The sequence below is a fragment of the Pavona decussata genome, unplaced genomic scaffold (genome assembly GCF_977016875.1).
Source record: "Pavona decussata unplaced genomic scaffold, jaPavDecu1.1 SCAFFOLD_261, whole genome shotgun sequence".
Taxonomy (NCBI): Eukaryota; Metazoa; Cnidaria; class Anthozoa; order Scleractinia; family Agariciidae; genus Pavona; species Pavona decussata.
The window spans coordinates 743,936-759,145 of record NW_028145664.1 but is presented as its reverse complement, the minus strand read 5'-3'; the positions used below and the strand labels follow the sequence as shown (position 1 = coordinate 759,145).

The 15,210-nt window shown below is 37.6% G+C and overlaps 1 protein-coding gene across 1 annotated transcript in view; it reads left to right on the top strand.

Annotated features, from left to right (window-relative positions):
• LOC146456089 (uncharacterized) overlaps positions 1-15,210 on the top strand; it is a 201,870-nt gene that overhangs the window by 147,510 nt on the left and 39,150 nt on the right. The window contains exon 17 of the mRNA XM_085093543.1: positions 224-295. Coding sequence (XP_084949669.1) covers positions 224-295 — 72 coding nt within the window. The remainder of the gene's footprint in view (positions 1-223; positions 296-15,210) is intronic.

Below are 15,210 nucleotides of genomic sequence, written 5' to 3'. Positions count from 1 at the left end.
ATGCCTTATTTATGTTTTATAGCTCTATGAATAATCACGGAAAGATATCATATCATTATTGTTTTAAAGTGTAATGTTGAGGGTTTTTAGAGGCGTAAAGTTCTTTCTACGAAGTTCTCAAATAAACAGTATTTCGCGTGAGCCTGACACAGATTAAAACTCTAAGCAAGATGATTGAGCAGTAGGGACTATTAACTAACATTCAAGCTTTGTTAAATTACAGATATTTACAGAATAACCAGCTGCAGAATTTACCAGAGGGCATTTTCTCTTCCTTGGTTTACCTTCGCGCACTGTAAGTACCACACAGAGAAATGTTTTATTTGGCTCTTGTCAATACAATTGCGTTCTTGTACCATATACTCAGTGAATTCTCAGCATTCCAGATGGATGTCCTGGGACGAGAGGGGGGAGGAGGGGGGGGGGGGGGGGGCGACTGAAGGGGATCCTTAAAGAACTGTGCATTGCCGTGGTTACAATCAAGTTGTATGACATTTGGTTATTAGAGGAAGTAACTAAAGTAACTTTCTTGTTTGCAATTTTAAGGCTATCAACTGTATCTCGTAGCCATAGAGCGCTTTGATTCCTCGTCTCGGGATCAATTCAGACACTCCAGTTTCCTCCTCCTTTGATTGTTGAGATAAAATTTAGAGTCCTCGTTGTGATTATTGTTATAAGGGGTGCCAAATTTTTTAAGATCATGCTGCGTGACCTAATATTGGTATATAAACCAGTGGAGAGTGTATGAAAATGATAGCAAGACGGTATGATAAATTATCGTGAGTGGATTAAATTAAACGTGCTGTGAACATCGTGAAGAGAACCGCACATGTGTTGCCTAATGTTATTGCTAAATTATTGAGGCCACACCATAAATTTTAGGTGATTCCGCTGGATACTATGGTGCATTCTTTCTGCGCTTAAATTTTTGCGTCTTTAACACGCGTCTGGCACGCGTGCGCACGGCAAAAACATGATGTGTTCCTTGAAGCTAGGCCTAGCCAATAAATAAATTGTTTTCTCCTAAAGGAGCACCATGACCAATTTTTATTATCTTGGTATTTTTACTTAGCTGTTATTCTATTTATATTTTAATAATAAAAAAAATGACGACAGAAAAATGAGTCAGTGTAAATCGGCCTTAAGAGTGCGTCTTTCTTTGAATCAGCAATATCCTGATACCATTTTCCTATTGGCCATCATAAAGAAATCTCATCATTTAATGTCATGATATATAAAAGAATAGCAGAGGAAGACCATTTACCGTCGCTTCTCGCTACTCGTAAAGTTGTAATTTATATATGTTCTTCAAAATTTTATAGCTTATCTGAACTACCCCATATTTTATAGCCACTTCAGTGTTTACTTTTCCAGGAACCCAAGTCAGCTGTAAATTCAATAGTTATTGGAAGCAAATAAAGGGGTTAGTTGTTAAAGAAACTGTTGTGCAACTTCGGCGGGGGAATGCAAAGCATTATCTGGCAAGATAATTAAAGAGATCCAAGAAGTGATGTTTTGGATGTTAGCTATCGAGGAATTGTGAGTTGTGGTCGTTCAGTATAGCGAGCAGTTGTGCTACAAGGGTGGTACAAGGGGGGAAATCATAGTTTGATACCACGAGGATTTAGAGTGCCGATTTAGAATATGAAGCTTTCCTCTAAATTCATTTATTTTTAACAATTTTTATTGCCTTTACATGACACGTCATTTACAATACTGAACACTACTAACATAAGTTACAATACTCACAATACTAACCACAGTAACTATATCTACATTGTTAACAATACTTACTATACTTAGAAAGCTAAAAGTACTTACAATGTCCACACTACATACAGGAATAACACTATGTCTTCAAGTGAACTTATACCACATATACTACTTGCAGTACAATACCTACGCTACAGTACAATACGATGCTTCTACTATTTATAAAAAGAATATTTGTGCTACTTACAGTCCATTTTTAAGGGTTCATATACAGCACAACGACTACTTACGACTTGCTTACGATTTGTACGCGTATCAATTAAAAGTAAGGACGAAAAGATAAACGAAAAGAAATAAAGGACACGAAAAAGAAAGGGAAAAGAAAGAGAGGCCGCACTCCTAACGCAGAAGTCTTGGAACAAGAGTGGAGTTAAAAAACAAAACTCAAAGATTCAGTAGCGATCAGGGGACTGTTCCAAAAAAAAAAGCAAATTGAAGACACAGTTCATTTAAAACAGTTCCATTTTAAGTTGTATTTCTTAACAGCGTTCGTTTTGTAAGCAGAACTTTTTTTTTCTATTTCTTGGCACTTTAAGAAGGTTTGCGAAAAAGTATGTAAATTCGGCAGGGTTTCTTAATTTTGGATGAGTAGTTCAGTAAATATGATATCTGCCAATTAGGAGTGCATGATGTAAAAGTATATCCTCATTATATCGACCAAACCTTGACAGGTAGGTAGGGTCAAAGAGAAGTCTTGAGGATTAACCAGATGCTGTATCAACCAGTATTGTACGTTTTGACAACAAATTTGAAGAAAACCACATTCCAAGAACAGATGGATCAGGGTCTCTGTGTTTTGTTCACAGAGGGTACAGGCGTCCGTTAACGAAATACCTTTTTCATAGAGGTAATTTTACGTTGCAATTCTTCTGTGAAGGAGTTTAAATTGGAAAGTTAAAAGTTTAGTTTCGCTAGTGCAATAAAAGGGCAGAATATATGACTCATCCCATTTTATCGAATTTTCGTAAATTCCGCAGTCAGTTATCCATTTTCTCTGGCCTTTAGCTGGTGTTGAAGTGATTCCTTTAACGATTGATTTTTAGGCTTCTTTGCAAAAGTTTAAAGATGATAGTAGTTTTTGGCTAGAAGTCTGTTGTTTTTTGGAATTTTTCATAACCTGATCCTGAAAAGACTTTTTCAATTTTGCCATGGCAGACACAACATCGTTGTACGTCAAAAAAGTGGTCTTAACTTTATAGCGAGAGTTAAAGTCCTCATAATTTAAAAAAATTCGGACGTATGATCTAAAATATCATTGACCTGATTGACTCCCGCACGGGAGCAATTTCGATAAAAGACAGGTTGATTAGCAATCCTTATAAGGGAATAGTACCAAATCGGTGAATTTCCAATGTATGTTGGCTTTTCTTCGTAATCTAGATTTGAGCAAATTTCAATTACCTCTTTAGTGAAACTGATCTTGAATACTGAAACCAGCTACATCAGCTTGTTTAAGTTACCAGTCAGAAGTAATTTGCTGCCATGTTTCTTAGTAAAATAATCAACAAAAGTTTCCATTTTTTTGGTTGTTGTCATCAAGGTACTTCTGCACCCATTTGGCTTTCAAAGCGCAATTAAGGGATTGGATATCATTTTTAATCCACGGTCTTCTCTAAATCCTTACGACTTTCTGTGTTGATTCATGATGTGGAGATCTGCCACAGATTATCAGGTATTCCTGAAAAAGGTTAGGTAAATTTATGATTTATTGTTGCATTTTTGACACATCTTGAGGTATTTTGAAGAAATAAAGGTCGTTGCCAGAAATACGAGCGCGCCCACCATTCTCGATCATAAAATAATATCAAATTTGAATGTTTGGTCTATGAAATGCTGTGGATCAAGAACAAAAGACCGAAACTGAACACGCAGGCGGATTCCATTCGCGCGAAACTCTTTACCTGAATGCTTTTATGCTAATTTATTTTCTCACTTTCACTACCTATAAATATGCCTTTCGGTTATTTCCATTTTACTCATTTGACAATGACGATATGAAGTCGTCGATACGTCATGTAATTTTACTATCGTTAATTTTCTTGGTAAAACATAAAATAATAATACCAAAAACACGCACGTAAAAAAACGTTTTGAGTCAATACTGATTGATATTGTGCTACCTTACCAAGGACGTCATCTTGCATTGCCGCTTATGCTTCATACATTCTATGAATAACGTAACGTTTTCCTAAACTCTATTTTATCTATATCATTTCGGTCACTTCACTATCTGGGAAGAACTTATCAAATAAATTCATATTTAAGAGCAAATATTGAAATAAATTAGTATTTCTATTTCAATAAAAACGCATTAAGGGTAAAATAGATCGATTGGCAAAGGCTGCAGCCCAAAGTTTAGCAACAAAGAAAGAATGAAATAAACATAAAGGAGCCAGAATTTCCTCATCTGGTTCGATATTTAAAGCAAAGTACCGAAATTCTCACGACTGCTTGAAAAAGCCTCCTTCTTTTGCAATGGATTTTGATGCATTCGTCTGTTTTCTTTGATACAGCCTTGCTATTTTTCTTTTCGTTAGCTCTTCTGGAGATAAGATAATCGCATTTTTTAGTTACTTTGTAATTAATGCCTATCTAATAAAGATAATTATGGCGAAATTTTCGTTTCCGTTCACTTATTGCAAATAAACGTCTGTTTTTCTGAGAACCAAACACACAATATATGATTCAGTCGGCAATGAAATCGCGAAGCAGTATAACAGCCAACAGTGGCTAAAATGTCATCTAGTTACTTCGTGGCAACAGCGGAATTCTAAAGCGTCTACCAATGTGTCGTCGCGGCATTGTTTACATCTTCACCTAGAGCAAAAGAAAGCGTGATACTACTCTTAAGCGAGATTTTCGCGTTAACAGAGGAATCTGCGCGGTACAAATATCAGTGTAAACTAGCGGGATTTTGGACTACAAAACCCAGATTTCCAGAAATTTTCAGCGCTATTAAACTCTGTAGTTGTTTTTTTAGAGATGTTGAACTACAACAAAGAGAAAAAAAAAGTTCGTGCCATATGCACTTGAAAAAGTCTGAGAGAGATGAAGATTCCCCGATTTCTGCGAATTCCAAAGCCTGTGAAATCGAAGCACATCGTAATATTTGTTGATGCCTCTCAGCAAGCTTATGATGCGGCTGTCGATATCCAGTGCGAATGTCATAACGATGCCATCACCAGTCGGCGTGAAGTTCTTAAGGAAGTGAAGCGCGAAAGAGGCACGAATTTCGTAGGTTAAGTGGGCGAATTTAAGGAACTAGTCGGCCAGTTAGACCAGCAAAAGGTTCAGAGCAAGACAGTTGAACTTGGAGAAACATGGAGATTCAATCCATCAGCTGCTCCACATTTTGGAGAAGCCCACGAAGTAATAGTGTAAACAGATTTGAAATCCATTTATGCCAATGTAGAAAACCGAGATGTGATTGATGAGGAACTGATCACGATGTTTACGGGGTTGGAGTCCCTACTTAATTCCCGTCCGTTGGCTTATCAGAGTTTAGATCGGCGAGAGGATGTTCCATTGACCCCTTACCATTTCTTGCATGGCCAAATGGGAGGAAAATTTGCCCCAGAGTCTGTTGAAACCACAAATTTTAACTTGCGTCAAAGATGGCGAAAGGTTCAGGGCATTATTTCAGAAGTGTGGTGGAGATGGCTCAAAGAATGTGTTCCTACCCTCAACAGCCGACCAAAATGGACTTTCGCATTTCGAGACCTAAAATTTGGAGATGTAGTTCTTGTGATACAGCCAGATGCTCCAAGTGGACGTTGGCCATTAGGGCGAATTGTTAAGAGATGGCCACACCCGTGCAGCTAAGGTTGCGTGTGGAGTGAATACCGTCGTAAGACCAATTAACAAACAGATTCCCATTGGAATTAATAGCTAATCAGTTATTTAGAGCCACACAAGGACTACCTTCCAGAGCGGTAGGGCGGAAAATTAAGAAGACGGTAAACGAATGAATGAATTTATTTAGCACCAACTTTCCATTTCCGTGCGAATACATTCGTCTTTGGTATGCATATTACGTACAGATGACAGATAACCGATACTATTCCGATGTAGGTAAAATTGATGCCATCAAGTGCTTATAATATGCGGATCGGTTTCTCCCTGGAAAAGTGCGTTTTCCCTGGAATCAGGCGATACCCTGGCACCACTTTCCTATTGAACAACCTATTGTGATGAATTCTGTCCGTTTAAAAAGGGTCAGCGCAGGAACACCAATTGTCGTCGCTTCTAAAGATTTTCGGTGGTACGGTGTATTTCGAGAGTAATGAAGATGCTGTCCGCGTTAGAACGGATAAGGCAAATTTCGACTTTTCACTGATTTCGCTGATTTTTTCTATGAACATCAATCATTATAGCCCATAACCAAATATTTTATTTACTGAGCTCAATGTGATTTTTTTCGTTGTAGGCGAGACGGTTTACAAGGTGACCTCAAAACTACCCAATTTACCTTCGGGGACTCTACAATTTATTTATACATTGCCGGTGTTGTCAAAATGTCATTCCTTGCTCAAACATCTTGAATATTTTACACATTGAAGTTCCATTTGTCAATAACAATTCGAAGGGTTATCTTTTGTTTTCTGTGAATTTTTGACTGAATTGATGTGATTTTAAGGTATGGATGCACCGAGTGTCAGAGTGCGTTTTCTATTTACCTGCTTTCAAACGCAAGTAAAGAAAGTCTTTTGAGTCAGGACTGCCGTTGGAGCTCTTTTGAAGTGATTGGAGAGGATATGGAAGCACAATAAAAGCCGTATCAATGAGCCGTCATTCTTCGAAAAACTATACAAATCAATTTGCGGTCGAGATTAATTGATATATATACACAAGGCAACACTTAGCCGGGCAACACCAGCCGAATGTGGTTCCAATTAATTGACCTAAAAAAAATTAAAATTAAAATTTGGGCAGATAGGCGAGTCACGGATACCCGGTCTTATCTCAAGTTCAGCTCTGCTTCGCTAATATCGCCGCATTTTGATAAGTAACAGCTCGCCAAATGTGTGTAACAGCTAACATGGCCTCCCAATCACCTAATGTGTATGGCGTTCACACCATTCGCTTGGAGACTTGAGCAAAGATTCGTCGAGGATGTATACGCCTCATCAGAAAGTTCAAGGAAACCTTACTATTAGTGAATGTAATGTGTGATGCAAGATACTAGTTCAACTCAAAACAAAACTAAAAAAAATTAAAATTTCATTTATTTAATTTTGTTACTTCGCAGTCAATTTCAAACAATTTGTCAACAGGAAAGAAAGTAAATAAATTTTTCACTAGTATGACAAATACGAGTAATAAACAACACGAAACAGGGAAACCCAAAGGTTCTTCGACAAAATGCCTACTCAAAATTTTGATCACCGGAAAACTAAAACCTTTTGTTTTCGGAAGGGAGAATATGTTGTTTACATTGTGATAAAATATAAAAAAGGAAGTATGGACGATTCTATTGACAGTGCTGAAAACGACGACCAAGGAGTGGAGCTTTACCGTCAATTGAAAGCACTATGGGGAGTAGCCAATATGCAAGGCAGAAAGTGGATATTTTATCCACCTAAAGTTTTTAAGACTAAATGCCAGTAAAAATCAAGCCGCATACACGCGGCGGAGGAGTAAACAGCATGGCCGACCCGTCCGCTAAGATTTTCCCCTTTTTGTAGAATTTAATGGCCAATTTTTCCAAAACATCTTAACCAAACGAAGAAATAGATCCTCTAACTCATCTAAAGAGGAATCTCCGGAAGCAAAAAAGCCTAGAGGTTCGCCGAATTCTTGAATTGATACTCAGCAAGTCAACGAAGGTGACGACGAATTCATGGCGGCCTAAAGTATGGTAGAAGATGTACAACAGAAGCTCCAAAAGATACTCCAAAAACTTGGAAAACTCGATTTAATCGAGTAATCGGTGAACAAAAGTCAGGATACCCTCGTAAAACTGGAAGCAAGAAAGTAATCACTGAAGAGCTTTCAACAATCTGCTACAGCCGACATTAGCGACTTGAAAGAAAGCCTGAACTTTAGTCAAGAAAAGAACAAAACGTCGCTCGACGATCTTAAAAGACAACGCGAAAACCTTGAAGAAAAGCTAAACTAGCTTCAAGGACAAAACAACCACCTTGAAAACAAAATTAAAGATGTAGAGACTAAGAACCTTTACCTAGAGGCGTACTCAAGTCGCGAAAATACAAAATTTGAAAATATCAACGAAGACGACAACGACGACGAAGACATAGAGCAAAGGCTTCGCACTTTCCTTGAGACTGACCTGGGATCCCGAGACGCCCATACAGCAGAAATACAAAGAGTTCATCGACTAGGAAGGAAAAAAACCAATAAGTCAAGACCCATTCTCGCGAGATTTCTTAGATTTAAAGGCTGCGAGAAAATTCTGTCTTTAGGAAGACGGCTCCGGGAGACAGCTTATACGATGTATCAGGACCATCCACATGAAATCGTACAAAGAAGAAAGAATCAAATGGACACATTCAAAAAGGCCACGGAAAATAGAATTCCTGCTACCTTTAGTAAGGCACAACCAGACAAATTATATATTCGAGGTAAGCTTTGGCCAGTAGGAAAAACACTAGACATTTAGATGTAATCACGATCATTTCGGAAATATATATACATAAATATTACAACTGATACAATTTCTAGGAGAAATGGATATATTTCGTCCCCGTTAATATATATTTATTTCTTTTTCTTTTTCCAGTTATACATACGCCATATTATCGATGTAATATTTGTTTTTGCGGGCGGTGACGCGTGTTTCAGCCAAAACCAGACCGCCTTATAGGAAAGGCGCGTATTGCAAAATTGAGTTTTCATTGGGCCTCGCGCTATTGATTCTGAAGTGATCGAAATACATGGCTCTATCATCAAAAGACCTTAGTCTAATAGCGAACGCCTTTTTGTTGGTTTACGCGTATGCTAATGTGAGTCTGTGTTTACTGCATTTTGTGTACTTCCCAACCCAGGATGAATTTTTTGTAGTTTTGTATGTGTATTTTCGTGTTCTGTTCACGTATATATTTTATTTTGGCTTCTCCAAATGCATTTTTCTCCTTAGGTCCAAATATAATGTTTCGTTATGCAAGGTGTTTGCCGTCACGCATATCTTTACCGCTTTGAAAATCCCACCCATAGTCTTCATCCACACCTCATTACAATCAACACTTACGCCGAAGATTAAGTGATCTGTTCCTTGAATGTGCGAGGGCTGTCGAATACCATGAAAAGGCTTGAGACCTTTTGCTGGCTCAAGTTAAAAAAACTATGCAATTTATTTTCTTCAAGAAGTTCATTGTACTAAAGAGAAAGAGATCTTGTGGACTTCCGAATGGGGTTTCTCAGCTGTTTTTAGCAGCTATTCAAGTGCTAGTGCCGGAACTTGTAAACTTTTTAATAATAATTTTGGACATAAAATTCTGAAACAATTTTCTGATCTAGAGGGAAGATTTGTCATAGTAGATGTCAAAACAGACTATAAGATTTTGACCTTAGTAAATGTTTATGCGCCAAATGACGATAATCCCACCTTCTTTAAAAGTGTGCTTAATCAGCTTCTCTCTTTCGACTGCGAAGAGTCCTTGGAAGTGATTATAACTTTGTTCTGGAGGTTGTAAAAGACAAATTTAGAGGAAAGCCGGCCACTCATAAAAACTCGTTAGAAGAAGTTCGGTTCATAGCTAGCCTCTTGACCGAAGCTGAATGCTTACAAAGCCTGAAATCAATGCAAGCAAACAAAAGCCCTGGAAGTGACGGCCTCCCAGCCGAATTTTACAAGGTTTTCTGGAAAGACATACATCATTATCTTCTAAACGCACTAAATTGTGCATATGGAAACGGCCTTCAATTACTCAAAGGAGAGGATTAATCACTCTCGTGCCAAAAAATAACAAATCTGCTCATTTCTTAAAGAACTGGAGACCAATAACACTTCTTAACTGTGATTGCAAAATATAAGCCAAATCCATTGCTAATCGAGTACGTAAAGTCCTACCAAAGATAATCAACAACGGTCAGACCGGCTTAAAAAAAAAGATTTATGGAGAGAACATCAGACTTCTCAATAGTATAATAAATTACACAGATACAGAACAAATCCCTGGCCTTCTATTATTTGTCGACTTTGAGAAGGCTTTCGATAGTGTAGAAAAAACTCTAAAATACTATAACTTTGGAACATCCTTGACTGCACGGGTAAAATTATTTTATACTGTTTTTAGCAGTTGTATCCAAAACAACGGATGGTCCTCCGACTTCTTTACGTTAAGTCGCGGTGTGAGACAGGGCTGCCTTCTTTCCCCTTATTTGTTTATTTTATGTGCAGAAATATTGGGTAGCACAGTAAGGAAGCATAATGAAGTTCGTGGAATCACGATCCTGGGCACTAAGTGCAAACTCTCGCAATACGCAGATGATACGACAATGATTTTAAATGGATCACAATCCTCCTTTTCTAGAACTCTATACTTACTTGACGCATTTGCTTCGATATCTGGCTTTACAGTTAATTACGATAAGATGGAAGCGCTCTGGATCGGCTCATCGAAAAATTTGAATGCAGCATTACTCTCTTACAAACCTATAACATGGGCTGAGAGAAAGGCTTACGCCTTGGGAGTCCGGTTTTCGACTGTAGAGAAAACCGCTTCTTACGATAAATTTTCTGAAAAAATCGAGAGATTAAAAAAAATCCTAAATAGCTGGTCTGCAAGAAGGTTGACTCTTCTAGGTAAAATTACGATCATTACATCTCTTGCAGTATCGCAAATTGTGCATGTTATGTCCTCTCTCCCAACGCATCAGGGTGCACTTAAAGAAATTAATTCTTAGTTGTATAATTTTCTCTGGGATAAAAAAGGGGACAAAATCAAAAGAGTAGAAATGATTAATGACTACAATAAAGGGGGTCTCAAGATGATAGATATTCAAAGTTTTACTAAATCTCTGAAAATAAAGTGGATACAAGGTTACTTAAATAATGATAATCAGGGGAAATGGAAGCTTTTCGTTGATTACTACCTCCAGAGGCATGGAGGCAAAGCAGTGTTTTTAAGTAACATTAAACCGCAAGACGTTTTACAGCTTAACCTAGACGATCCTTTATTGAGGGAAATTATCGAACACTGGACCAATTTATATTACAGAGAGAAGAACCTTGATTTTAACTCTATGTTTTTATGGCATAACTCACTAATCAGAATAGAGAACCGACCTTTCTTTTACAAAGCCTGGCTTAAGGCAGGGGTAAAAAAAGTTAAAGATCTACTTAACAATGATCAGAATTTGTTAAGTTATAATGCATTCATAGATAAATTTAATAGTAAAACTAATTACCTTGAGTACTTTAAAGTAATACCCGCGTAAAAACAATTTAAGAAATCGTGCTCACCAGTCTTACACAACTCTCTTTCAAATGATATAGCGGTTCTATTGTCTCATTCAAATATTTGCAAAGAATTTTGTAGACGCTTTCTGAAGGGAGTATAGTTCAAGATTCGATCGTTAACTGGAAAAACACTTTTTAGTTACCATTCCTCTGTACAAGAGAAACAAAGCTTAGAGTATTGTATTGTTTAAGTTTCTTCATAGACGAATTGCTATACAAACGACTTTCTTTCCAAGATAGGTATAAAACAATTCGACTCTTGTTCCTTTTGTGGTGAGACTACTGAAACTCTGGTTCACCTGTTTTGGTACTGCAAACATACTCAAGCATTCTGGAAAAGTTTTTCCTCGGGAAGCGAGGGCCGAAGGCCCGAGCGTAGCGAGGTTAATAAATTTGTCGGGCCGAGCCGGCCCGAGCGGAGCTAAGCCGCGCGAATTCGAGCGAAAAATATATTTATATATGTCTATATATGTTTATATCTTTGAAGATGTCCGCACAATGACGTCAGACTGTCTGGCGTTGTCTGGAGCAAAATTTGCATACATGGAAAAAAATATGCGTGCATGATCAAATTTCAACAGCAATGTTCATCAATATTCACTGGACACAGAACTATCTCTCCAGAATCTTTTCCCTTTCTTTTAGAAATCTTTTTTGTGAAAGAGTGCATTAAAGAAATTACACGTTTTGTGGCCGCGGTCAATAATTTTCCGTGGGAAATAAATTCATCGAACACGACAGCGCTGCACGCCCGTTGTACATTACGTCGCGTCAGAAATAGATTTTCAACCGCAAACTAGCCCGTGGAACTACGAAAACACCATGCTCATCAAAAAAAAATTCTTATGCGCCTCTTAATCTCCTCGTTTGATGCTACAATACGAGTAAAGAGGGCTTTCCACCCAGCCCCCGCTTCGCGATGTTTTGCGAGTCACGTATTTCTAGTATAAAAGGATATCCCAACACCTTGAAGATTTGAAAGACATTCCTCTCTCTCCCACTCTCTGTCTAGGCTTAATTAACGATGTTTCACATCTACTTTTACATCACTTACTTCTTATTGCTAGACATTATATATACAACTGTAAACTGAGAAACACCATACCCAAGGTGCAACTATATAAACAACTGCTCGTGAACTCCATGAAAATTGAAAAGCAAATAGCTTTAGATAATAATACCCTAAATTCTTTTGAAAAGAAGTGGATCCCATTGAAAGACGCCCTCCAATCCCAAATGATCAATTAAAATTCAATAAGTTAATAACGAGGATTAGTAAGTAAGGGGTAAGCTATGTTGCTGAACATGGTATGAAGTAACGATTGGATGTAATTAGGTAGTTTAAATTTAGTCGTAAGTTAGTATATATTGTAAGTAGCCGTAATTGTAACGAGCGAAAGTTATTTTACTGTCTGGTATGTGTTGAATTGTAATTAGAATCTTGTATTGTAGACAAGTGTAAGTAACCAGTAAGCACTGTTTTGTAGGTAGAATACTGTATTGTCTAGTGATGTATTTAGCCCGTAACGTAAGTAATGTGTTTTTGCAAATAAATGATTATATATAAAAAAAAAAAAAATCAAAGAAATCGTTGCCACGGTAAAAAAATCGATTTCGCTCATACAGTCGAGCCTGTATATAACGGCCACCCTCGGGACTTGAGGAACTGGCCGCTTAATACAGGATCACTAAAAATACTCACTGGGCGTTGTCTAATGTCAATATTTATGGCGTATCATAAAAAAACAGTTCATGCAAGGAAACAATTATAGGACAATCAACACTCTTTCAAGCGACCAATACTTTAAACAAAGTTCAGTGCCGACTTGTAACTTAACGTTGTAACATACGTAACATTGTGTAAAAGTACTATGCAATAAATTGTCCTCTACCCTTCTACAGTATGCAGTGCTCTATTTCTATAACTTACAGTTCACAACAAAATATCTCATTCAGTCATTTCATAGTTGTTACGCTCAATGTTCAATGTCACATGGCTGAAGAACAAGCTAATTAAAGAGGAATTTCTTGCTAAAGAGTGAACCATATTCAAAACAAATTTCTTTTAGCGTTTGTGATATGGTACTGTACTCCAGCACATTGTGGACATCTGAAAAACGTATTAAACGGCCGAGTATCAGCTGACAGTAGTTGTACATGTTATTTCTTTATAGTGATGCTGGGTCGCATTTTAAACACAATAAAATACCGCATAAAATAACATATGGCTTAGTTTATATTCAAGGGTGGCCGCTTAATACAGGTATTAAAATACAGGCATTAAAAATAACAAAGAAAGACAAACATAGGACTGCTAGAAGGTGGCCGCGGCCGCTTAATAGAGGTGGCCGCCTAATACAGGTAATAAATGCAGCGTTTATATGAGCGGACAATCGGGACTTTAAAAACTGGCCGCTTGATAGATGGTGGCCGCTTAATACTGGGCCGTTATATACAGGTTCGACTGTATTTCGTTAGTTTGAACGCCTATGTAAGCAAGTAAAGGATGTAAGGTTAATTTTTTTAAATATTCGATATAACCAGGAGCCATAACCAGGGATGGAGACCGTAACGAGATGCCATTTTCACTTGTGGGCTTGTCCCTAGGTGTTGTACCAAAAAATCTATTTTTAGGAAAAAAAAAATTTGCCATAGTACGTGCGCGCACGCGGGTAAATGGCCAGGATCACGCGTGAGGAAATTGAAATTTTTCTCTACCCGTTTAAAATGGCGTCCAAATTTTCAAATTTGCTTGGGGATATATCCTTGGTGCCCACATTTAAGGGATTAGACCCTCAGAACGAAAAAGTAGCAATTGAAAGAAGACGGAGGAAGTTGGAATAAGCGGCATATTGATCACATGACTCTCAAAGTAAAGTCAAAAAGGCGCCAAAACGGTGGCCGGCTGCGTGTGTTGCTACAATTGAATGAATATGTACTCAGACACGTAAGTGAATTTTTTCTCAGCTGCTTTTTGTCACTTTTGCCAGTATGATATGGTTCAAATGGTACCCGAAAATTGTCTAAAGTTCAGTTACTTGTTATTGGAGAAAGTGTAAACAGTTGTGGAAAGTTCTGACGCTGCAAAGTTGTTACGCATTTTTTACAACCTCCATATTGAACTCTGTCAGTCTCACTGTTTTCTTGCTCATGTTGAACTGGAAAAAGAGCTTTAAGCTGCTTGGAATCAAGTTCCGTGGCCATGGAATGGAAGAAGCAAAACAACAACCGGCTACACGGATGGACTTTCTAACCAGGAAAAAAAGTACGCTAAAAAATTGTACCTTCTCACATTCCGCGTAAGCCCGCAGCCGGTTTCTTGGCTATGAACAAAGCCTGATTCCGGGATATAAAATAGTGGAGGATGCATTTGACTGAGACCGACACCGAGTTGAAACATTTGGATTGGTTTCTGGGTTTTAGTCAAGATACGTACTTCAAAATAAAGTAAAAAATTTCTTCTTTCATTTCAGCTTTCATTTTGTTTTCACTCCCGCGGACATGCATGAAAACTTTTCGTTTGTCTGCCAGTAGTTTTGTTTCACCTCTTCAGTTGTTAATTTCTGTCGGAGGCATTTTGCTAATTATCAGCTTATTTTGATGTTAAAGTTGCTAGTTTGATGTTGAGGAAATTTATCCCGCAAACTTGAAAAAAAAAAAGAGTTTGAAAACAGATAAGAACGTGTTTACAGCTTTCTTGTCTCTTGGATGAGTTTAGAAATCAACAACTAATAAACGAATGAACATTAATTTCAAGTCTTACGTGTAATAACTCTTGAAAGCAGCAAGGCAACAGCCGTCATAAGAAGCAGTCAGTTTCAATTTCGGCAAAAAGAAGTAATCGAGGAATTCACTTCTGACCGATGTTGAAAAATTTTGCACAGATCTGTGAAAGAAACATGCTCAATTCGACAGCTTTTAGCTTGACTACTTAATTTCTGCCAATAAACTGAGTAAAGTTTTATTTATTACGGTAAAATCATACACTCGTAAAACTGATGTCAGTTTACAAAATT